Here is a 24,875-nt window from a genome sequence, read left to right on the forward strand (position 1 = left end):
CTATAGGAAATAGCAGCTTATAACAGTTGCCCAGGAACAGCAGCATGAAATATGGGGAAAACACATGCTCGTATTAACCCCCATTCAAAGAGCAGCCTATTGAGTAAGACATACTTCATGCTCACAGTGAAGAGCCCCAGGTGATGAGTAATTTGTGATACTAATCCTGTGTCTGAAACCTCAGTTCGTTACCTTACATCCCACACAAAGTCTGGTAATAGAGCCAGAGCATGTAGTATCAGACATCTTTATTTACTGTATTGCCCAAGTGTACAAATAGCAAATGTACTTATAGAAATTGAAAATATATGGTAGTAGAAATCTGTCTGAAGTGGAATGTTAAGGTATTTTACTTTATAAAATTACTAGATTTATACAAGCCATTCCCACTTGCAAGTTTCAACTTGATCAGGGCTGTGAAGAGACAGATTGCTCTGTGACCCTTCAAAAGGGGAGTTCTCAGAGAAACCTTCTACTAGATGAAGGGTCAGTCAACAGCAAAGTGATTTCTTACATTGGACTCAGTTTGAGTTATCAGCCAAACAGGATGTTAGCTACATCCAGACAATTCATATGCAATTCAGCTCATTTACACCAAGTCAAAATATCACTATCAGTGTGGTTAAGGATTAGTCAAACAATCTCAGTGACAATATTTATTTTTAAGCTAATGAAGTCAAGCCAGTAAGTTTCCCCTGGCCATTGAGTGCAACTGACGCTTTTTTTTTTTTCTTCACATTCTCAGAATAAGGTGCCTTAGTTCTTGAACAAGTCAATGCAGCTTTGCAGGAGAGAAACATTGTTCTGGAAAGGAAGAGAATTAGTTTCAGACGAGTATGACTGATGATCTAAACACTGCCTTCCATAAAAGGAACAAGATATCAAAGCAGTTGGCCTATCCCAGGATTTTGCAGCCTAACTGCAACTGTTTGTGGAAAGGAAGAGTATTATTTATTTTTACATGAGCCATAAACCAAGTAGCATTGCCAAGTCATTTGTATGCCACATTCAAGCCTAGGACTGAAGTAGCTACCTATATTTATAAAGTCCTGGGAGACCATAGCTCCTAGCAGGGAAAACTAGTCTTTCCTTCTGCAAGGAGGCAGCACAACACGAATCTCCAACATGCACCTGCGAGCTGCCAGTCCCTGCATTACAGCTGACTGCATGTAATGCAAGTGGCACAAGTGTGAGCTCCTGTTTCCCAGCCTGGTCCATCTGGAAGCAATCGGGAGGCCTGTCATGAGGCTTCTCCTCCAGCTGCTCAAGGACACCACACACTGATAAGCCAGGCAAGAAGTGGATGGCTAAAGCTGCAAGGGAGCAGCATTCTGGGGAATGCTTGAGGCAGTAGTTCCCCCACTCAGAAGTCATGTGCCACAATTGGGGTTGCACTACAGGAAACCAAATGAGATATAAAAAGAGGAGACCAATCAAGGAATTTGTGGGCAATAGCCTGGTATCCTAAAAATGACAGGTTGAAGACAACTTTCTGTACAAGAGAGGTGAGACTGTCAGCACTTCTTTGTGCATGCTGCATCTACAGCTTTTCACTTTTTCCTTCAGCTTTTTGTCTCAGCTAGCAAGCCTGGCTGCTCTATTTCACAGATAGGAAATGAAGGGAAAACCCAAGTCTTAAGTTACATATTACTCATTCCTGTCCCCCCGCTCCAAGTCATGCTATGCATGACTAAAACGTGCTCACCTTTGCATGTTTTATTTCCAGTTCTGCCATTTCAATTAGGTTTTTGCGGAAAGCTGCTATTCTCTTCTGTTTGAAGCTCATCAGCTCTGGAGGGAAGAAAGAACAAGCTAAGACAAGACAGATATACAAGGTAGTGATTGAAGCTTTGGCTCTGCCCTTGCATTTCACGAGTTTTCTTGTGCAGTTCTGTAGTTACAGCATTTGACCAAAGAGGTTCAGGAGCTGGTCTTACTGTTTCCAGTCAGAAAGTGGACATAGCACATGGCAAGATCAAGATCTGCCTAAGTTTGCTTTACCTTGTTTTGCAGATTCTGAAATCTTTTCAAACTTCTGGCAACAATCCTGTTGGTGTACCTCAGCGAGCCTGACATCCTTGCTCTTTAGTCTAGCTTTGTCTAGAGCTTTGTTCGAGTTCTCATAATCAACAAGAGCCCTCGTACGCCTGTACAAAAGATCCTGAAAGCAGACAGGAATAAAGCATTACACAGCCTGTAGGAAGACAGCTTCCAAAATGAGGTTTCATCTCCCCTAGCCAGAGTCGGTGTTGCTTTTTGCAGCACCAGATGGCACTTCTTCCAACAAACTGTAACTTGTCACACTACTAGTGTGTCAACAGCAGCCTTTGCCAGTGCAGTATGAAGTGTGATATGGTGGTTGTTTATACTTCAGTTAAGAAAATACACAGTCTATTGCGGGCATCACTTCTTCCCCATTAAACATTCTTCTTCTATAAGGAGAATCTCTCCACTAAGGGAAAACAGAGTTTTCTGAATTCCTCGAGTCTGCTTTGAGCAAGGGGGCCATTGCTACACCTTGAAGATCTGGCAGTTGGACTGAAACACTGCGCTAACATTGACATGAGAAGCAGTTCAGAGCTCAGCGCTGATGCCTCTCCAACCTGGAGGTGGCCTGACCTCGGTAACTAAGTGGCAATACAACAAACTGTCTCTGATGTTGCATACCCCAGACCATGATCTGAGGACTACTCTGGATAAAAAGACTATCAGATTATACTGAGCATTTCTCGGCCATCCCTCTGCCAAGTCAGGTGTTGCTCAGAGGAAGAAAGCTGCCAGGAGGTTTTTTGTAGTCACATTAAGTATCAAGTCCTCGTGGGAAATAACCACCTTTCTAAGTAAAGGACATAACAGCTTGGGTTTCCTTCAGGTTTTCAGTTAGTCACCAGTAGCTTTACTAGGAACCATGAGTACTCAGGCAGGTAAGGGATAGGACCACTGGAAGCCTCAAACTCAGATGGCTGTTAGCTTACTTCAAACAATTTAATAACACTTCCCCTGCCCTCCATGTGCCAGATATCAACTGCCCAGGAAGAAAATAGCTTTTTTTTTAAAAAAGCTATGGGAACTGGATTGCAGCTAGCCAATATGCACCTTTCCATATTCTACCATGAAACAGAATATTCATGAGCACTATTTTTTTTTGAAAGGGCTCCCCTTAAGGCACATAAAAGGCTGCTGTAGCAAGCCATGATGCCCACAATAAAACGACAAAAAGGAAGACAATTCTCACCTTAGCTGCTTCTATATTGAGCATGTAGTATCTCAACAGTTCAGAAAGCTTCAAGTCTTCATCAGAAGAAACTCTACTCTCTACTTTCTGCAGGAGAGATTAGATATCAGATAATATATAGAGGAGACAGTGAGATCCAGATTTTGGGGAGGGGGGTTAATGGCAGGGGGGTTAATTTTATCCTTACCCTGAGTTTCTCAAAGAGCTCAGCAACTTTCAACAAGTACCTAGAAAAAGCACACAGATTTTAGGTATCTCCCCAGTGTAATGAACCCCAAGTTCAGCTATCAGGAAGCCAAAAACCTGAGGGCTGGAGTTAGTTCCTGCATATGATCCAGACAAGGACTTCCAAAAAAACTTGGGTCTAGGCAGAGATCTAGTACAAGAGTTGCTGGATTCCAGGCCAACAGACTAGCCCTGTTGAGCAGCTAGACATCATTTAAAGTCAAGTCTTCCAGTCTCTAGAACATGATGCTCTTGCAACGACTCTCCCATGACTACTCCCCTACAAGAACAGGAGACCTTTAATTTGACTGTAAGCCTTGTCTACACAGGGCCTCACCAACTTGGCAGCAAGATTTAGAGGCAGAAGAACTCACCTCTGAACAGGTGAATACATTTCCATAGGTTAAAAATAAAAGCCACACTAGTCTAGAGGCCCAAACTCAAGTAAGTTGCACAGACTTATTTAGCAGCACATTAGAACAAATGGTTAACCCCTTTCTCTGATATTCACCAAGAATTTGACTTGAATAAAGTTTGGGGAGGGATAGGGTTCCATTTAGAAGGAACTTTGATAAGCAATTTAGGGCAGCTCAGGAGTTCTAGGGCACAACTGACAAGAGATCAATTAGTTTGAACTATTTCTGGGTATTATTAGGCCTGCCACACCAGCAGCATCAGAGGAAAACATTTCAATACCACTTGCCTCCAATTAAGGAAATTCAAACCAGCTCCAACTCAATTCCCTGAAGTTTATAGAAAGAACTGAAGCATATCCTAAGTCTGTGTATGGCATGAACAGTAAGTAGAACTGCTTACCTTTTGATAACTGTAGGCTCTTCTAATGCCAGACTGTTCAAACAAGCTGAAGTATAAATATAGTCATCTGCAACATCTGCAAGAACAAGACAAAATTTTCAGGCTATAGAAAACACCAAAGTCAGCAAGACTGTAGGTCTTTAGAAAAGCCTTTGAAAACATTCACTTTTATGAGATCTTGTCATCTTATCTGCTTTTGCACATGCATCCTTGATTCTGTTGTAGTAGTTTACAAGAAAAGTCTTCTCTTGCTCAAAAAAGTCCTCTACTTCCTGAAAGAGAATATGAGCTGTTAGGTCAGTTGCAATGCTGCAGAGCAGCAGCTCTTCCTTGTTTAGGGAAAGGGCCAAAGACACCCTTAGCCACCCGAGTGCAGTGCCTGTCAATTTTCTACTGAAGAGCAGAGCTCAAGACCCTGAAAAGTTTCAAGCCATGCAGCAAGTATCTTCTTCATGATGAGGAGGGAGCTGACCCTTATCTTCTGTGCTGCAGGCTTACCCTACAAGCTAACCAGTAAGCTGGTATTAGACACTGTTCAGAGCTACCCGCTGCTGGGGCTTTGTTTTCCAGGCCTGCTATAGCATGCCAGCTAAGCAGTAAACAAGCTTGTTTCACATCCACACCAAACCCTATGTCCTGTAATGTACTAGGACAGCAAGTCTATTAGAAAGACTGTCCATGGCAGACTAGGAGAGCTGAAGCTTGACCAGTGGCAGGGGTCCTTGGTATCCCATTTTATCCTGGGCAGGCAGAAACCCACTGATCTTGTTTGCTCAAAGCTCTGAAGTAGACAGAAGCCACAAGCACATCTGGGAACAGCTAAATTCCTTTCCTCCCCACCAGTATCAAGGCAATTCTTGGGTATCTATCAGATACTCCAGATGCACACTAAAATTAAGCCTTTAGCTTCCCTATCTTATTCAAATCCAGAGAGACCAAGATTAAAGCAAGCAACCCCACCCAGCTTGGAGTAGTAGGAAAAGGAAAGCTACCATTAATCACTCATGCACACCAGGGCTGCAGCAGATGCAGCTAACCTCTCATGAAGCAGTGAGAATCAGGGTGAACAAGCCAGTCGACAACCTCACCTTGACTCCAGAGAAGAGGACTTCATCAGCACTCTTTACTACACTTTTTAAAAAGCCACCAAACATCTCTTTGGTGTTTTTCCTCCGAACACTTAGCTAGAACAGAGAAATCAACACAGCTTTAAAGTCATCCAGCACTGGGGAGGAAGGAGATAGACTGACTACCACAACACTTGAAACATAGCAGTGCTGTTTATACCCAGCGTGGGACAGAGCAGCCAGATGCTCTCCATGATACCCACCCCCAACCCCAAAACTGTTGAGAGATAGCTCTTATTAAGAGATAGCTAAAAGTTTAGCTGTTCTGTGTTGGAGGTATCTTTTCAATTTGCAGAAATAGCTGTTTCTCCTGATAAATTTGGATCAGCACCCATCACTCACCGTGAGTGCAGCACAAGAAAGATCTGGTATCCACTACAAAATACCTGCACTTTTCCACTTGAAGGATGGTTCAGCCAGCACAGGTCTATCTGGCAATTATCTACCTACTGACACCATGTATAGATTTATATAACATCCTAACTGCACACAGAAAAGTACAGCACTCCTAACACCTTGCCTTACTAAGAAAGGAAAGATCCCTTACATCCTGGTCATACTCCAAGAAAACATGAAAATTGCGATCTTTGCTGAGCACAGGGTGAGAGGAAATCCGCTGAAGGAAGATCTCGTGTGAGGATACAGTCTTCTTGAAGACAGCAAGGTATTCACTGAAAGGCAAGAACAGACAGATCCCTTCTGTACTGCTTTCTTCAATGTATGAAGCATTGAATATTTCCCCAAAGTAAAGTTAAACCAACAGTGTGCTGCTCACATGGCTAGCTCGTGATGGAAAGCTACTTCCAACATCTTTGGCTGGGAAGTTCAGCACTCCCCCAATCCCAGGTTTTTTTTTTTTTTTTTTTTTTTTTTTTTTTTTTTTTTTTTTTTTACAGATTTGAAGAATGTCTCTTCCCACAAACCGTTCCACTCAACTGGCTCTCAGGAGGCCCCTCTCAACAGTTTTTGGCTGTAGATTCATGTTCTACTTACGCTTCTAGCTCTTGCTTCATTTTGGCAAACTCTTCTTTTGTCATAGACACTTCGCCTTCTCCTAGCTTCTGCATCTTCTCTCTGGGACCATCGAAGTCAGGCTTTGAAGGTGCTGGGGGTATCTAGCCAAAGAAGTGTTTAGTGACAGTTTTGGGCATCCACAAGGTTTTCTAGTTTCTCCTAGCCTTCTCTGAAAGGAGCCCTTCCACCTGGTTATGTCAAGCTCTGCACCCAGAAGGTCCACAGGCAGGTTGATGTCTAGGCACCTCATCTCCCCTTCCAGCTGTGTGCAGCTGCCCCAGGAGGGAAGCCACCCCAGGGGAACAGCCAACACTCTTCTTCACCCCTAGCCAGCTGGCCTCTGCAGCCCACAGAGCCTCCTGAGAAGTCTTGGCAGGAGAGAAGAGAGATTTAATAGAGTAGTTCACTTATCTGCAGTTAGATAGCAATATACCGGCATGGAGCTGGGGACCTTCAGAGCCTCTTGGCCTTGTGCTGATCTCAGCCAAACTAAACAGAAAGCTAATACAGAGCCACATCACTGAAGTTTTCTGGGAGCCAGGGAAGGTCCATCAGCTCAAAAAGAAGCATAGGGACAATCCAAATCATGAAACACTAGTAACGCTGGTAAAACAGGCCTCAGGTCCTTACTGGTTTCTACTCTAACTCACCATGCTATTCTATTTAAGAGTTAAAAAAAAAAAAAAAAAAAAACACACCACACACACGACTTACAATGAGTCCTGCATACTCTTCAGTTTCCGTGAGCGTATCGTGCAGCCATACAAAGTCTTCATGCTGCCTTGTAACTGAAAACTCAGAATTTTGAAAAACTGGCAGTGTAGTCTGGAAGAAAAGATATAGAAGCCCTACTGTTTTTAAATTAGTGCTTTTAGAAGCAGTTCTGTCCATTTCCAAAGCAAGCTATTTTGCTTAGCAAGAGCTTTGCCTACTCCCTTTTAGCTGAGCTGGCACTCACTCAAAGCCCTTACTACTACAGAGGCTATTTAAAGAAAAGGCAGTGCTGTAGAACACTATTAATGCAGATCCCTTTGTGAAGTTTTACAGTAACCATTTCCCCCCTCCTCCCCATCCTGCTGGTCTCAAGCTAACACTCGTTTGGCTTTACTAAGGTGTCTATCAGCTACTTCATCTATTAGAGAAGGTTCGAGTCAGGAAATCCAGTTTCTGCACATACACCCTCCAGCCAGCTTTAAATTTCACAGCTCTGTGTAATTGGAGATGGATTTTCTTCATTGCCAGGTTGATGTCTGCAGGTATATTTAATACACAAGCATAAGAAATCTGTTTATGAACAGTATTTTCTGCCCCACAATCTTACCTTGGTATGTACAGTGAACTTCACCCGGTCCTTTTCACTCAGGGCATCTGGTATATCAATTTGGAGAGAAGGATCAACATTCAGGTCTACAGATACAGACCTCAGCTGCAACAGAACACACAGTACAAGCCTCAGTCAGACATCACGTAAGTTCAGACTGATCATCAGGTGTGTCAATGAGAACCACATGGCAGCAGACTGATGCCTCCAGGAACAGCATGCATGGAAAGTTATGACAGCTTTAACCACCTGCATGCCACTGCTACGAGCCCTCCTTCCAAACACAAGGAAAAAGGCCTGTTAAAGACTGAAGAAGCAATATTTGGAGATCATAGAGGTATTTGTGAAGCCTTTCTAGAGAGGTGTTCCTTCTACCAGGCTTTCGGCTTGTTTACTTGGAGCTCCTCAAGTCAAAGCTTAGTGTGCTCTTTTAAAGGCATTAATGATCTAAGTTTTTTCTTCATTATCCTTTGCCTCCACAAGATTGCAAGGGACAGCTCCTAAAAATAGTCTTGCCATAACAGTATCCTCATCATTAAGCTAGTTGCATTTGAAGTAATGGTAAGATGAACTTTTACCTGCTTTTATCCACTATGGACAAGCCTGATACCTCCTTTCAAGCCCAGCTTGGTCACCTCCGCCACTCTGATTTCCCAACACAGCTGTGCATGAAGCCAAGCCCCATCACATCCCCTCCAGGAACTGCTTCGTCAGCTGCAAAGGCCACGTTCCTCCTGATCTCATCAAAATATGACAGTTTCACAAATCCTCCCTTTAGGGTCCCATAAAGGACTAAATAAAACACACCAAAAACTGACTGTCAGAAACAGCACCGAAAAATCCAAATACGCTTTGGCACTAAAATTGCCTACGATAATCTTATTTTCAGGTTATCAAATATATCAGTTATCAGCAGTACTCACTACTGCTAGCAAACTTTTGTTTAAAGAAAGCTCCACTAAACCAAAGTGGAGATCAGTTGCTGCCTGTCAGGTACATAAAATCACCTCAGTGCTCTCTGAGCTCTGCTTTACAACAGCTTTTATGCTTTCTTGTAGCTGCAAGTCACATCTCCTAGATTCAGGTCTTATCTTTCCTAGACAGATCTTTGTGTCTGGCAACATTTTAATGCTATTTGCCTCTGGACAGAGTAGCTGGGAGAGGTTTTAGAGCATGCTATATCAGACATCCTTCACAAGAGACCCCAAGTCAATAAGACCAGACTTGCCTTTGCAAGGGTTTGGGCATCAGAGGCCTTGAAAATAGCTCAAGATCACCACGCCAAGTTTGTAAGAGCAAGTGATTGGCAGAGCTCATTCTTTAGAGACAGTTACAAATACATTCCCAGGAAAAGAAGCTAAAGAACTGGGCCATACCCATACCTACCACCTGCTAACCAAAACAAGTTATAGAAGTCAGCGCACAAGCCAATAAATCAAGAGCTTGCTGAGCAACCCTGCCGTGACACGGAGAGCTTGAATGCTGCTCTAAGCTTCTGCAGAGCTGCCCAAGAACTGCTGGGAGGTGACACTTCATTCCCCAAAGCTTTGGGAACTCCCTGCCCCTCGGTCCAGCCATCTGTGCCCTGCAATCCAGACCAGGAGGCCACAGCTTGGGCTGCAGAGGGTCGCTCATGCCTCTTGCTGGGCTCCTGCTATCACTGATGGTTGCTCTTGCCATCTCTGCCCAGGCTGTCCTGCTCTGGGAAGAGATGTCCAAGCTGCTGCACCCTCCCAGCCACGTTACAAGGGTTTCTCCCCTGCGGCATACCACCTGCTCACTGGTTAGCACATCATAAAAAAAGGTTTGTACCATTTGAAGAGATCTCTACACACATCCCTGTAAGCTTTATGATTATAGGAAGCCTTTGGACATGGGGCTCCCTAGTCTGGCTTCCATGGGACAGGAGGCCTTAATTGCATGCTGGGTACCATTTCAACAGGAAGGAAGGATCCTAAGCTTCCCAAGATGGAGCACCATCCCCAGCAACCCAAGCATTGCTCAGGTTTGAATGGATTCCCTGCTAAAACCCTGGCAAGCCCAGCTTATTCCCTGCAGCCATCCCATGTGGAAGCTCATCATATCGCCCTAGATGCCTGCAACTCGAGTTCCATAGGAAGCCACAGAACGAGGGGCTCCACACAGAGCTGTCCCGAGATGGCCAAGGCCAGTCAAGGCTGCCCTGCCCAAACACTGGAGATAGCGGGAAGGCCACCGTGGAAACACGGATCAGGAGCACAGCCAGTTGTTGCCAGCTGAACACAACGCTCAGCATTTCCCAGCTGCTACCACAGGCAGAAAACACAAGTAGCCAAAGCAGCGAGGCACAGACCCTTTAAGCAGGATGCAAAACATCGAGCGCCCACTATTTTGGGGTTACTTATCTTCACTGCCCAAACAGGATCAGCAGGGCTAACAATACGACTGCTGAGTCTGAAAAACACGATAAACTAGAGGAAGCCGCTTCCTCTCAGCTAGTCTAAGGGAAAGATTAGACACGGTCAGTTCTGGAATTGTGAGCTTTCTTAGTATTTGAGAATTACAAAGAAAGTAACTTGTAATTAGGTGTTGCCCTCTTCCCTCTCCCATGCCTAGTAGTTGTCTGCACAAGAAATAAGCAGGTACAGATAGAAACTGGTATTTCTTCTGTCAGATTAAAGCAGTCTGAGCTTCCTGGGCATTTCTTCCCTGCACTAGTGCCATTTAAAAAAAAAAAAAAAAAAAACTGCAGGGGCTGTGGGGCAAGAGTTGTGTAACCTGCAGCTTCAGCACTCTGCAGAAATGCTGCTGCAGGAGAACTGGCTGTCCCAGCTGGGCCTCACCTTTGCGGAGGCAAGCGGGAAGCGGCAGCCCTCGGCCGTGCACCCCGGAGCAGTAGGTGCCACACGCACAGCCCAGGCCTGAAACAGGGGCAGCAAAACCCCCGGACAGGGGCAGCGTGGCACCCCTCAGTGTCACAGGCTCTGAGGACACCTCAGTTGTGTGTGGGGTCAAGGAATCTCACACCTCTCCTGCACCAAACCTCTGCTGTAAGTGCACAGGTCTCAGCCACTAAAGCATTAAGGCTCTTGCTGCTGGGATTCACCATGATGTTGTCTGGCCTCTGCTCCACAGGAATCTGGTCTTCAGTGAACATGAAGCCAAGGATCAGAAAGCCCCAGGTCTACTCCACACCATGAAGGTCCCCACGAGCTCAGGCAGGAGAGATCTAGGATTACACAGCCAAAGCAGCCAGGCTCAGACTACAAGGAGGGCTTTCATGTATGCTGCCCTGGGGAGGACAGAGAGCTTTGTTTCGCTACCGAAACTGTTGGCAGAGCCTCTCCCCACCAAACAGGGAACAGATCCTCCCTCCTAATCGGTCCTAAGACACCAACCAGCAAGACCTAACCCAGCAAGCATTTAGAAGAGACTTTCTCCTCCAGCCCTTGATGGGGGCAAGCGCCTGCTCTTCCAGTATTTAGCTCATTATCTTTTAGGATCTTTTACTTTGTCTGCCCTTCTACATTCATTTTATAAGCAGGAATGAGGACCAACTTGCTTATGGCCATATGAAGTTAATGCAGAGCAGGGAAATTCAGCTTTTGTCTCCAGGCCTCAAGCTTGTTCCTCCATCCCAGCAGCCACCTGATCCAGTTAAGAGACCGTCTCAGAAAACAGCCTGGTTTTCAGTGCCTCTGTCAGCTGCTACAGGCACCCTGGTGCCTTTTCCTTCTAGGTTCAAGTCTCCATAGTGCCTTGCATAAGAATCACCAGGCTTTGTGGATGATTCGAGAAAAACTTCCCTGTTAAAGACACTGTCTACCCTAACTCCTCCTTAAACTGCCTGACCAGGCAGTTAAGCAAGACATCAAGCAGAGCCATCTGGAATGGCAGATGGCCACCATAGCCATTAATGTTTCCAGCATTAGGTCTAGAAAACTAAGCAACAATGTCAAGACAGACAGTGCATTTTTTTTAAAAAACAGGGATCATGGCACTAATTAGGACATTTAAAATAACTACCTGATCTGAAAGCCAGAGAGTCCTGAGTGCAGGCAGTGTTACCCTGATCAATCCAGGTGGTCTGACAGCACTAGTGCTTCCCTATGGATTTAACTTGAATCATCTACCTCTAATCCAGTGATGGGCAATGCCCGGGGCTCCGTCTTGGCAGACCTCCCTTTCGGATCAGCCTCCCCCAAGGCAAGCACGTGTCCTCATGGGCACAAGCACCCGGTGCAGGAAATGCCCCCAGCCACAGGGCTGAGGAGTGACCTAAACTGCTGCTCGTAAGAAGGCCATTCTTAGCATTTTTAGCATCAGTTCCAGATAACCGGATGTTACTTCTGCATTTTAAGCAAAAAAAAACCTGCCAGCTCAAACAACTGCGTTTAATATCTCATTACTAGTAAACAAAGAATCTGCCTTTTCCCCAGAAATATGATTAATCTAGCAATCTTCTGCAGGCTGGGCTCCCAGGAGGAGTCGAGACTCCTTCTGCAGGGGTTTAACATGTCACAGAGCATCCCGCTTGCAGTCAGCTACCTTCAACTCCCTCCCCTCCTGCTGATGGCCTTCCCGCTGTCATTCGAGCCACAGCCACAAGTGGCTTCAGCATTAATTACATCTGCCACTATGCAGCATCCATCAGTTTCCATCAAGGAGCTTTTCTAATTAAACCAGTTTAAATGCTCTCTAGAGAGCCACTTAAAAGATCATGATGTTGCCTGGCAGTTGAGATTCAGCTTCTAGATACAAAGTGCTGCGCTGTTTTTAAAATTGAGACATATACCAGCAGCCTTTCAAAGTATCTGGCCAGCAGGTACTAGTGGTATTGGTTGCTAAAATTGTTGCAGCCATTCAGCACAAGCAGCTTAATTTGCTCCTTGATGAAGATGCAAATATATATATATGCACACACACACATGGAGGTACTCTGCATGCACACACTAGTATGTAACCAGCACAAATGAGAAGTTCTGATTCTGCAGCCTTCATGAGAGACTTGCTCTTACCACTCTGAAGTTTAACCAAAGCAGTCCTGGAGTGCACCAAGTTGTACATAACCAGAAAAATCAAAGAGGGCTCATGCATGCAACCTTCATGTTGCTCCTTATGCTGTAGCAAAGGCTTTCCCAAATTGCATTTTTGGCCGCAGAACTGCAAAATGGCACATTTTGCTCAAAATAAGGACTCTGAGGAAAAGCAGTGCAGTTGAGCAGCGTTATGCTCAGTGAGGAAGCCTCTACCTGCAGCACACAGGACACCTCCACCCAAGTCCATCGTCTCCTCAGCAGCAAGGCAAGTAAGTTTTGACAGTGCAGGCCAACCCTGCTGCCACAGGAAGGTGTTTTCTTGTTCAGTTTTACCCATATAAAGTCCATTCTCTCAGTCTATTAGTTCTGGACCAAATTCATAGGAAAGTACAATATTTAGCAAAACAACAGTAGCCAGAGTTATACTAGCAAGTGCCTGCCTATGACAAGCCATGCATGCCACATGGACAGGGCATTTTTCTAAGGTCCCAGCTGTCCTGATGTTTCTGATCCCATGTTCTACCTTTCCCAGGTGTCCTAAGGAACTGAGGCTACAGTACTTGATCTAGAAGCAACTGCAGGCTTGATTTTGCAAAATACTACCAAGCCAGGGATGTTTTAAGAAATACATACCAGTCTATCTGCACAGGGTTATCTTGGCAGCTCCACTCCTTGCTTCATGTTCTGAAATGCCTTTTCCTCCCCATAACAAATCACAGTCTTTCCCACTGCATTTCACACCCCCCTTTACCCTACCCTCCCTTCCTCTTCCTCCATATCCTGAACCTCATCTGCTTGGTTGCCTCAGGGTCACTTTTTTGTTTATACTTACCAGGGATTCTCACTCAAGGTTAAGACCTAGCGAAGCCTCCTCTACAGGCACAGGATTTATCTGCTGGCCACACACCAGTCCCATGTTGCTATTTCCTTACCTAAACAGGAACAGACAAGATAGCAATCCTGCTGTCCTCCCCCTAGCTGCTGGGCTCTCAGGAGAGCTCTGCTGCCCCAGACAAGCGAGTTAATCCTTGGCCATGCAGCGTTAGGGGTTGAAAGGCAATCCAGCCCTCAGCATGGGAACTTTTTCCTCTCTTCCCCACTATTCTTGTCTGCTCATTTACACAAGGAACGTTAGCATTCATGGAGTTACTCACTGCTGTAAGAAAACTGATATTATCTTTCTCCACTCGTCATTTACAGGTGCTGCAAGTCTGCAGAGGGCTCAATACACACAAGAGGCAGACAGTTGAATTAATACTAATACTGGGATATTACAGAACAGCAAAAGATAAAAAAAGTACACGGGGGTCCACAGCTGAAAGCGGATAACCACAAAACCCCTTCATTCAACGTGTTCCTGACAGTGCCAAGGGTCAAAGTCATTTTAAGAAAGATTCAATCCGTAGAACAGGCAAGGGAATGAACCTGTTTAACGAGCTACCTAAGGCTCGAGGACTCCCACTGCTCGAGCCAGACAAGCCATATCTCCCACAAGAAAACTCAGACTGAGAAAACACCACTGAAAACACCCACAGCAGCTTAAAACACAGGTTTTCAGCAAAATCATGCTCAGAGGCAGCAACACAAGGGCTCAGCCAAACAGAGCACAAGGCACGTGCTGCCTCTTAATCACGGGGAGGGTAGTTATTAATCCAGGCAGAGTGGGCAGATTGTTGGGCCAACACAAGAACAGGCTCACAGCCACCTATAGCCGCACATACATTAAGCGACCCTCGAGGTTCCCCTTTCAGCTTCTGATTTGCGTTTCCTCCCAGACACCCGCCCGCCCTGGCCCTGCAAAACACCCCGCGCACCCCTGGAGCCCGACACAAGCCCCTTGGCCACCGAGGCTTCGGAAGGCACCGTCGCCGAGGAAGGGGGCACGGCGGCCTCCGCGCACCCTCAGGGCGCACCGAGCCCGTTCGGGTCGGCCCCCGCGCGCTCCGCTGCAGCCCCCGCGAGGCCGCGCGCTCCCGCCAGGCCCCGGCCGCTGCCTCACCTTGCTCTGCGCGTCCTCCCGGAGCAGAGCCATAACGCCCAAGTGCCACCAACCCACCGCCTCCCGCGCCGCCGCCGCCTCGCCTCATATAGCCGGGGCGGAGCCGCCGCACGCCCGCGCCGCCGCCGGCACACCCCCGCGCGCCGCGGCAGCCATCTTGGGTGAGGGCGCGGCTTGCCCTCACCCAAGATGGTGACACTTTCTTTTCTTTTTTCCTTTTTTTTTATTTCGTTCTTGTCGGAGCTTTGCGTTGTTCTCCACTTTCGAAGGCTTTGGAATTAGGATTTTTGTAAATCGAAAGAAGCATTCCGCCTCCATACACACACTCCCTCTCAAATCCCTTACTCGGGGAAGGCGACAGCGCCCCGCGGAGCGCGGTGCCTTGTGGGCATCGTAGTCCTCACCCGGCGCGGGGGCGGGGCCAGTGGCGGCTGCGCAGCGGGGGGCGCAGAACTACAAATCCCGAGAGGCCGCGGGAGGGGCGGGGCTGTTGGGGGCGGTTGGAGGTGGCCGGCGCGCGCATGCGCACTGGTGGGCGCGGCGGTGGCGGGAAGCTGCTGAGGTGACGGTTGCTGCTGAGGTGACGGTTGCTGCTCGCGGGGACCGCAGCTCGGGAGGGAGCTGGGATCGACATCGGCTCGGTGCGGGAGCAGGCCAGGGCGGCTCGGGCATCCGTGGCCCCGTGCTGCGAGGCGAAACCGTGGCCACATCTCTGAGCAGGCCCGGGTTACCTGAGGGAGAACGGCAGATTGCTACTGTTTTATTTAAAAGTATCGATTTCTTTTTTCCCTCGTTGTACTTAGTTTCCCCAAACAGGCTAGGCGTGTGTCTTCAACTTGCTATGCTGCCTGCTGTCTGAAACCGCAGTTGGAGGAATATCTTCATAGATGTGAGCACTTACTTAAGCAATAACTTTCATTTCCCTCACTTAAGTCACTCGTTCCTCTTCCAGAGCAGCATTTTTATCAGTTGTGTTATTACTGTATTTATTGGAGCTGCCCTATCAACTAGACTGGGGAAATTAAGAGAAGTGGGGTTTTTTTGTTGTGTGTGGAGTTTTTTTTTTTTTTAGGTTAATTTTTATTTATGATCGGTTCTGGTTCATTCTGCAGAACTTGGACCAATTTTACCAGTCTTGGATCAGAAACGTTGTAAGGGAGAAAGCTGACGCTTCCACTGAGAGAAGGATCCATCCAGTTTTGTTCTGTATGCGTGACAGTAGATCACGATGCACAGCCCCATTTTCTCTTTGTAAATGTAAGTAGCTCTTTGTATAAAAATACCACTGTAAATAACTAAATAACATATGTTAGCTTTCATACCATTATATACAAATGTTCTTTATTTCTTAGAAGTGCTAGTATGTCTTTCTCTCCGGAGAACAGCACAGCAGTTGACAAACTACAAGTTCACCCTTTCCTGTGGTTGAGTTTCGTAGCAGGTGCAAAAATTTCTGCAAATATTCCTCCAGAACAAAACAGGGTGTGAACTGAGAATTCATACTAGATATCACTGAGGCAGAGTTTTACTAATATAGTAAAGCAACTCAAGGGTTCATAAGATTCAGCAGAAAAAAAAATAGAAGAAAAAGATTAGAAAAAAAATACTGTGAAACATTTTGCTTGTGGTGTAGAGGTCCATTCTTTTACATCTGTCTTTATGCCTTTACCACTTCCTTCTCCAGCAGAAAACTCTGCTGGAACCACTGATAGTTTTTCAGTGAGTGGCAGGTTATGACAGGTAACCAGTCCTATACCAAGACTGAAAAATCTGTTTAAAAATATGATCGTCTTCTGAAGAGAATGAGTTGCTGTAAATGTTGATATGACAGCTTTGTACAAGTGAACTGCTTTATCATAGTCAAATAACATCATGCAAGGTGCTTCTTAAAAATAAATATATTAGAACAACTTGCAGTGGGAATTAGGGCATGTAAAATTCCCTGTCTTGGAACTGAAGGACGACTGAAAGAATTGAAACAGTTGTATTCTTGATTCAGTAGTACCTCCTTGTGCTATCAAATACTGTTATAAATTTCTAATAAACTGTAGAAAAAGCTTCATGACATCAACTAAAAATTAGAGGCAACATACATTTGGTTTTGTTTCACCTCCATTCATAAACCTGCCTCAGATGTCCTTGAAATATAGCCAGGCACAACTTAATTTATGGAACGTAATTGTTGTGTAAGCTGTCAAAACAGATTTTTTTTTTTTTTTTTTTTTTTTTTTTTTGCAAAACTTTCATACTCTCACGGTAATAAAGTGGTTGAAATGGACTGATCTGTCCATTTTGTAATGCACCTGCTGGCACTGTGTGTGTGCATGTAGGGAGCAATGTCAGGATGCTCAGAGCAAGAACTGTGTTTGTTCTCACCATTGAACACAGGAAAATGAGAGAGCAGGTGCAACTGCACACAGCAGCGTCCCCCTGGAAAGGAAAAACAGATTGAAATTTGCTTATAGTTAGAAAAGGGGAAGTGACACATTGCAAGTATGTTAAGTGGAAAGATTTTCCTGTTCAGGTACCTAATTTTTCCTCTAATCAGACTGCAGAAATTGAGTAGCAGGATTAAACATGGTACTTCCGTTATTTGCTCTGTTTCTGTCTTCTAGACCATGATGTAATCTTAAAGTCACTATCAATTTGGATAGATATGAATTGTAGTTAGGGGAAATCCTTAACGAAGACTGATACTCATACATCTGTACAGCAAATTGGGTTTCAGAGTTCCTAGTACTGGGTCAGAAATGCTGGGCCAGGACCACTGCTGTGTGATGCAAAGTTCTCCTCTAATATAAAGGCATTTTCTAGAATGACTCCTTGTATCTGGGCCTTCACTTTTTTTTTTTTTTTTTTTTTTTTTGGCATCTACTGTTTGGAGAGGGTATGAATTGCTGGGTAAGTCACGTGGGGAAAGCTAAGTGTAATTTTTATAGGGTTTTTAGGAACAAAAAGCTGATGTTAGCTGGCTCTGTGTCGGCTGTTTTGTGCTGGTTTGTTTTCTGTGCAGAGGGTGGAGTGGAACTTTGCATTAGCAAGCAGATAGTTTTCAAAAGGAGAGTAGGGCCTCAATTCTGTGAGTGTTTAATGTTGATTTAAATCCCGCTTTTTGAATGCTTACATCTAACCCACATCTAACTTCAGCTTAACTTAAATTGCTCTTGTTTTTACTACTTAACAATAGATTTGCTTTAATCTCTTCTGTGTGGCCTCTTTTTTCCCCCTCCCACTTTTGAGGGAAGTTGTTACAGATGAGTTTTTGCATCTCCTTTCATGAGTGTCCTCTACTGCAGCTTTCCCCACTTGCAACGTCTTTTATGTTTTTGTCCTCTTTCCATTTTTGGCAACTAATGTTTGTTCTTTTCAGGATCCTTTCTGCTTTGTTTCTTGGTTCTTTTTGTTAACATTTCATTTATCTAAAGGATTTAGTGGCGCTAAGTGTTTGAAGGCACTTATGACCATAGAAGATCTTTATTTGGCAAAAACAATTTGATAGTATCGTTTTATGTCTCTGGAAATCACAAGTTTCTTTTCCACAGGAAGAAGTTATGGCAACTTACAGAATGCTTTTAACAGAAGAAAGAAAACTATGAATACCCACAAATCCTCCTGTTCAGAATGAAATTCCTACAGCTACTGCCCAGGAAATCTAGGGGACTGGAAATGCTTTTTCAAGCATATTTTGGCCAAAAACAAGTCCCATATATGTGCCTGACTACTTCCACTTGCCTTTATAGTAAGAAGAAAAAAGTGAATGGTTATGAACATGTTGATCAAGAAAAATACAAGAGTTTGGTCTATTCTGTGACATCTTTCAAAACTAGCTCCCAAACACCAGCGACATTATCTGAAGAACATAATTTATTATATGGGCCGGCAGATAAACGTAGATCTCCAATTAAAAATGTTGAAACAAAAGCTCCAAAGAACTACGTTCCGCTCATAAACCCCAACAAAAGAATTACCCTTCTGGACAGTGGCTCTAACCTTCCCCTGAAAATTGGTTTGCAGAAAAACAAAATGCCCAGTGTTACCAATATTCTTCAACAGACTATGCCTCCCCAGCAAGCCCTTTACCTGGAAAAATGGAAGCAGAAAATGATACTGAACCTTGGGAAAGATGGTTTTGCAGAGTACAGCAAAAGTAAGTGTAACCACATTGTGTTTACAAAGTGGAATCACTAGTCTGGTAGCTGGGATGTACCCGTGTACCTGCTGGATCTGGCCCTAGAAGTTAAACATTTTGAAAATCTTTTCATCTCTTTCTATTCCAAGGTTCAAGGGACATAACGACATAAGAGAAGGGCAGTGGTTACTAATGATGTATTCTCTGTTCAAGGACCACCAAAACTAATTTGGAATTTAGTGGGGAAACTAGAATTAGACTGTAGACATTCTTTGGTCTGCCCTACCTGCCTGTCCATTACTTGTGTATTTGCTAGAATCAGCAACAAATAGGTATTTCCAGTTGATGTGACTGAACCTGTTTGCAGATGCAAATGTGTATTCTGAAATCCCATCCTCCTGTGTACTTACAAAACTCTATGCCTTGCTTTATATGCCGAAGGACTTAAGTAACCGTGGGTTTAGTATATACAATCTTTTCTATGAAATTCCATGAGATTACATATTTTTATTTCATGAACCGTCAGAGCTGACTTCCCCCAGGCTATAGGAGTGAAGACACAGTAGTGCTAAGGTGATTATCCTTGGGGGATAGTGGCAAGGACATGAAAGGTCATATTTTGTTCCTGTAAAATTAGTGAGATTAAAAACCAAAAAGGGATCATTAATATAAAAGATACTGATTTTACTGTTGGCACTTTTTTGTTTTGTTCCTGTCTATTCCTTCCATCCTGAAGCTTTCCATACAAAAAGGAGGTTTGGTTTAAGAGCAATGCTGTGTTACATCTAGTACACACATCCCTCAGGTATTATGACTACTGTCTAAAATGTTGGGTTTTCTTGGTATCTTTCTTAGATCTCTTTCTCCAAGGAAGTCTCTTTCATACAACCTTGGAATCTCTGTTACTGTCTGAGGAGACGCCAGCTAAGGGGCAAGGAGAAGACACTGCTGTTTCTGGCTACTTATCGAGTGTACAACACATCTTAAAAGATATCAGCGAAGTCAAAGCCCTGGAAAGTGCAGTTCAGCATGAGTCTCTGCAGTACCTGGGCCTGGTAGACTGCGTGGCCAAGTATCGGTGAGATCCTGATTCTCCAAGAACCCCACAAAGCCCCAACACTGCTGTTCTGCAGTTTGTGGGAGGCATTTTCTGAGCTGAAGCCGGTGTGTTGGTAGCTCTGGGGGGAAAGCTGTGAGGGCTGCTGTGAGAGGAAAAAGGGATGAGCTCTGCGGTGAACCTGGTGTCAAACACCGCTCTTCCTTGGGGAGGACTCCCCGTTGGAGCGGGGAATGAGCAGGGTGGGCTTAAGTGAGGCTCGGGTGAGGGCAGGTTTCTGTGGTGCCACGTCCTCTTTCTTACTGGAACTTCAACATGGTCCTTGTCCAACACTTTTGTGTTATTCAGAGGCCAGTTATGTGTGATTGACTGGAAGACTTCAGAGAAATCAAAGCCATCTCTGCAGAACACTTTTGACAATCCGTTGCAGGTTGCAGCATATGTTGGAGCCATAAATCATGATGTCAACTACAACTTCCAGGTAAGCAGGCCTGCGACCTGCCAAGACAGGCAGCAGCACCTGTGTTATTTTCAGTTCTCCCCACTTCCTGACTTCAGACACGTGCTACCCCTCATGCAGCTCTTGGTGGCATTTGTATGCCTGCCCAGCCTTACATCAGGCTGTGTTCCTGGAGAAGTGCACTCCAAAATAACTCCTGCTGCTTTTGCTTCTCGATAGCATTTTTGCCATTGGTTTTAAGGAAATTCCTGCTCGGTGGGAACTCTGGGTGCTCAATGTCTTAGGGAGTCTGATGCATTTATGGTGAGGACTCAGCCTGTGGAAAACTCTTGTTTTGTCTTAGTTTTGGGTTGTGTCTAGAGTAGGAAAGGAGAGAAGAAAGGAAGTCGAAGAGCAAGGAGGCAGGGAAGCGGGAGAGGAGCATGTTCCTCACTTAATGTGTTGCTTTATCACACTAGCAAGTGAAGGACTAAATGATTTGCTTCTCAGGGGTGTTAGGAACTGTACAGCGCTTCCTTAGAGAAGGATGAGCTCTCAATCAATCACTTAATCAGTAAACAGCAGAGCAATGTTCTAAAAGACTCCTAAGGCAGGACTCCTAATGCACCTGAGGGGTTGCTAGTTCTGTGCAAAGGTGTGAAGGGGGGAAACTTAAAGCAGGAGAGAGAAGGGTAATTCATAGAATCCACAAAGAGTTTTCTAGAATAAGAAAAAAACAATATACTGAACACTTACCATGCACAATCCTCACGCAGTGAAATGTGCAGACTTCTGTTCATAACCTGCACCCCACTGCGTAACTCTAAATGGTTGCTTGGGGTTGGAGTTAGGGATGTTTGTCATGTATCAAAGATGTCAGGACACACATGAGTAACTTTCTGCTCGGGCTGATGCTGGAATCATGTCAGCCTGATCACTCCATCCCAAGCAAAACCTCATCAGTTGGTGGCAATTTTACCTACCCCTGAAAGATGTAAATAGACTCCACTGCAGTTTCCACTGAGGTCAATGGGACCTTCGGACTCCCTGCATTTGAATCCCCCAGGTATTTCATTGAGAAATCTTGCTTTTTTGTTTTCCTATTTCTTCTTTCTTATATGTTAAGCTGAAGTTTTGCAATGAAGTTTCATCTTTAGAAGTGCTGGCTGAAGTGGCAGATTAACACTGAGTGTCCTGGTTTTCACTATAGGTGAGTTGTGGACTCATTGTTGTTGCCTATAAGAACGGCTCCCCGGCACATCCACATTTCATGGATCCAGATCTGTGCTCTCAGTACTGGAATAAGTGGCTTCTGCGCCTTGAGGAATACATGGAAAGAAACTGATCCAAACTAAGCTGCACAGAAGCAAGCAGGTTGAGGACAGAGCCAAAGAACTTTGCTCTGATTTTATCTTTCATTTTAATACACATTATTTTTTTTGAACAACCTGGGCTAATTTATCGTATTTTTTCTCCTTTAAAAATATTTGGAACAGTGAATATTTATTTACCTGCTGTAAGTGACTTAGGCAGACCTGCAGGGCAACGTGGACTATACCAGCAATAGGAAACTTTCTATAAACTAAAGTCAAATTTAAATAAAACTGTTTAATAAAATCATCTGTCTTTGGTCATTTTTGAAGGAAAAAAAAAAAGATATCGCAGAACTGAGACTCTGGAAATTAAATTGCTGATGAACTAAAGCTAAAGAACATTTGTGGTGTCTGAGCTGAAAGATGAGAGAAATGAAAACATGAGACTGGGTTGTCTGGTTGGCTATTAAGCCAGTCTTGCTAACCTCAGAGGTACCTATTAACAGATCTTTACTGTTTGTGATTTTCTTTCAGCATGAACTGGAAAAACTGTGCTAAGAGCCATAACCAAAGCTCTTGTGAGTAACTGCTGAAAATACTAAGGCAGATTAGCCTTTGAGCAAAAGCAACTCAGCAAGAGACGGACGGGATCGTAGCGGATGTGGGAGAAACTGGCCGTGCGAGTGCGCGTGGGCCTTGGCACCTCGGCCTGGGTGTCACAGCCAGCTCTGGGCGGGCCAGTTCTGTGACCCTCTCGAGCGCCGCCGGCTTTGCTGGGCTCTGTGCAGAGCTTAGTGCCTAAAAACCAGCGGGCAGGCTTGCTGCCGAGAGACTTAGACCTTTGTAATGTTTAATCTTCAGCTTTTCTAGGGCTCTAAGTGGAAATCTGTGTGGTAAAACTCTGTTAGATGCAGCAGTATGTGCTTATTCAAACCCCGCTCTGGTGACGGTGTGATTATGCATAATTAAATAAGCCTTCTAACTAAAAGAACGACTCACATGCAAACTATGCAGCTATGCTGGGAGAGGACTAACCAGAATCAGGACCTTTGAGCACTCGGGCGTCCTACCTGTTTTGTGAGTAGGTCCCCACTACACCAGCTTTTAATAAGTGGGTTGTTCAAAGCCACCGAACGCTGTTGAAAGGTAACTCCATAGATAAATAAAGACAGCAGGCAGAAGCAGGAGATGGATGCCCTGAGCAGAAGCAGGAGGTGACAACATGTGATGAACGTGGGGCTCCTTGGCAGCTGGGTGCCCTCCAGACACTTTGTTCACAACAGGAACATGCCCAGCTCCATGCTGAGCTCCACAACCAGCGTCGTGCCTACAACCTCACTGCAAGGTGTTAGGGGATTCTCATGGGTAACACTTGTCCTTAGCCAATTCCATCCCAGCACGAGCAACCTTCACTTTACACCGGTTACAACAGCGCAGCCTCAGAAAACCTGAGTACTTGGATCTTCTCATTTACCTCAGACACCTTCTTTGCCCCATGGATTTGATATTTATTAAAGTATTCTGCAAACCCTCCTGTTACATAGGATGACAAGTTAAGTCTTTACCCAGTAGTATCACTTTATTATGAAGGTTTTCAAGGTCCCAAGCACCCACAGTTCCTTTGAATAAAATAGTAGTATCATTAGAAATGTTTTTTTTTAAAAAAACCCTAAAAGCTATTCCCCACCAGAGCCCAAGCAGATGGCTGTATAAGACAGAGGCAAATTGAAAAGATTTTTGATTCGGACAGACACCCCAAATCGATCGTTTTAAGGATGATTATGAAGACAGTGGCCATGGCTCTGAATGTCACACTGAGTTACTTTGCAACTTTGGTTTTACCATACACACAATGCAGCACATCTTCCCCAAATATACGGCTTTGTTTTGAGCACAAAATGCATCTGAGGGAATCTGTAAGTAAATCTATTCATTATTATGTACTTAAGTTAATTAGAAACCTGTGTAGCAGCTGTGTCCATTAAGAGACAGACAGACAACCTGCGCTTGGACTGGCATCACTTGGGCTTGTTGAGGACGTTGCCACCCTACCCTGTCTGTCCTGATGCAGCCAAGTGCCCAGGCAGGACTGCAGCAGCTCAGCAGCGCCTAAAGCACCCTCAAGTGCATCAGGAGGTCTCGGCCTCCCCCATTTTTAGTTTTTAATCAGTAAATCTGCTCTTCGTGATCCCCATCTCGGTGCTCCGCAGGAGCTGCAGCAGGATGCAGGCGAATCCTAAAAGCACAGAGCCATAGGACCACTCATCATCATCATCATCACCATCATCATCATCATCGCTGCCTTGTGGCACTGCTTGCACCGAAAGCTTCTGCCACCACGAGGCAATGAAACTTGGAGGCCAGAGTCACACATGCAGTGCTCACACACACACAGAGGCAGCCCAAAGCTCCCTCCACGCTGCTTTGTCATTTTGGTCAACAGGCACTTAACAGTTCATTAAAAAAGGGAAAAAAATCCCAAAACACACACACGCACACACACAAACACACTATAAAATACACTTAAAATTGCAAGTTGTCACGACAGGTGAAACATATATTCAAGTCATCAGACGTGTTTTCTTTGGGTTTCTGGCTTGATGTAGACTGAAAGAATGTGTCAGGAATTCCCAGAGCAAGTGTGACAAGCCCAGGAGAGTCAGAGTTAAGGTCACGTTTAAATCTAAACATGATAAAATATGTTCACAGCTTAAAATCCCTAAGAATATGACCAAAACTCTGCCCTCGAATAATGTCATTACCTGGAAGAGAAAGTGTAAGAGAAAAACTCTGCATCCTTAATTAAAAAACAAATCTGTTTCAGCTCACCTTGGGTTACATAAATCAAAACTTTACTGCCCAGGAGGATAGAGTTAGGATTCACTGTGCATTTAAACTTCATTTACTGATACTCTGTACTCCTCTCCCAGAGACCATTTTAGCAATTTTCTCATCCAAGAACAACATAGAAATAGTTGCTCCTACGTGGCACCTTCTACACAGAGCTCTGGGGTGATGCGTTGGGAAAAGGTGAAATTATTTGCCATGCAGCTGAGTGGTAGAGCTGAAACCAAAAAAAGTTTTCCTGAAGGCCAGTCCAACAAATTCTCCATGAAGTAGGTGACATGACCTCTTCCAAGCTTTCTGTTTCTTGATCAAAAAAAAAAGATGTTTGCATCACA

The 24,875-nt window shown here is 44.8% G+C and overlaps 2 protein-coding genes across 4 annotated transcripts; one reads left to right on the plus strand and one right to left on the minus strand.

Moving 5' to 3' along the window:
* Positions 1-231: 231 nt before the first annotated feature.
* Positions 232-14,849, minus strand: SNX5 (sorting nexin 5). The gene is made up of 13 exons (XM_088530344.1): positions 14,756-14,849; positions 7,739-7,843; positions 7,132-7,242; positions 6,397-6,518; positions 5,951-6,074; positions 5,365-5,460; positions 4,443-4,548; positions 4,277-4,352; positions 3,423-3,462; positions 3,236-3,322; positions 2,002-2,161; positions 1,706-1,791; positions 232-804 (listed from the first exon to the last, which is right to left on the minus strand). The coding sequence occupies exons 1-13, from the start codon at positions 14,786-14,788 to the stop codon at positions 757-759; spliced, it is 1,194 nt and encodes a 397-aa protein (XP_088386470.1). The 5' UTR covers positions 14,789-14,849; the 3' UTR covers positions 232-756.
* A 729-nt stretch (positions 14,850-15,578) lies between these two features.
* MGME1 (mitochondrial genome maintenance exonuclease 1) lies at positions 15,579-21,997 on the plus strand. 3 transcript variants are annotated; one of them, XM_088530346.1, is made up of 6 exons: positions 15,579-15,644; positions 15,868-16,012; positions 18,298-18,902; positions 19,740-19,962; positions 20,290-20,422; positions 21,591-21,997. In XM_088530346.1, the coding sequence occupies exons 3-6, from the start codon at positions 18,377-18,379 to the stop codon at positions 21,723-21,725; spliced, it is 1,017 nt and encodes a 338-aa protein (XP_088386472.1). In that variant the 5' UTR covers positions 15,579-15,644; positions 15,868-16,012; positions 18,298-18,376; the 3' UTR covers positions 21,726-21,997. The 3 variants fall into 3 exon arrangements, with proteins under 3 accessions (XP_088386472.1, XP_088386471.1, XP_010225734.2); XM_088530345.1 differs by lacking the exon at positions 15,579-15,644 and having other exon boundaries at positions 15,855-16,012; XM_010227432.2 differs by lacking the exons at positions 15,579-15,644; positions 15,868-16,012 and having other exon boundaries at positions 18,258-18,902.
* The last annotated feature ends 2,878 nt before the right edge of the window (positions 21,998-24,875 follow it).

This window comes from Tinamus guttatus, unplaced genomic scaffold (genome assembly GCF_059628265.1).
Source record: "Tinamus guttatus ecotype Peru unplaced genomic scaffold, ASM5962826v1 Tinamus_guttatus_pri_ptg000367l, whole genome shotgun sequence".
In the NCBI taxonomy this organism is placed as follows: Eukaryota; Metazoa; Chordata; class Aves; order Tinamiformes; family Tinamidae; genus Tinamus; species Tinamus guttatus.

Excerpts from the sequence above, each read along its gene's own strand:
- SNX5 (XM_088530344.1), bottom strand. The coding sequence starts at position 14,788 with ATGGCTCTGCTCCGGGAGGACGCGCAGAGCAAG. Across the intron at positions 3,323-3,422 it reads AGCTCTTTGAGAAACTCAGG|AAAGTAGAGAGTAGAGTTTC; the intron begins GTAAGGATAAAA and ends TCTCTCCTGCAG. Across the intron at positions 805-1,705 it reads TGGAAATAAAACATGCAAAG|AACAATGTTTCTCTCCTGCA; the intron begins GTGAGCACGTTT and ends CTTCCTTTCCAG.
- MGME1 (XM_088530346.1), top strand. The coding sequence starts at position 18,377 with ATGAAATTCCTACAGCTACTGCCCAGGAAATCTAGGGGACTGGAAATG. Across the intron at positions 19,963-20,289 it reads GACTGCGTGGCCAAGTATCG|AGGCCAGTTATGTGTGATTG; the intron begins GTGAGATCCTGA and ends TGTGTTATTCAG. Across the intron at positions 20,423-21,590 it reads ATGTCAACTACAACTTCCAG|GTGAGTTGTGGACTCATTGT; the intron begins GTAAGCAGGCCT and ends TTTTCACTATAG.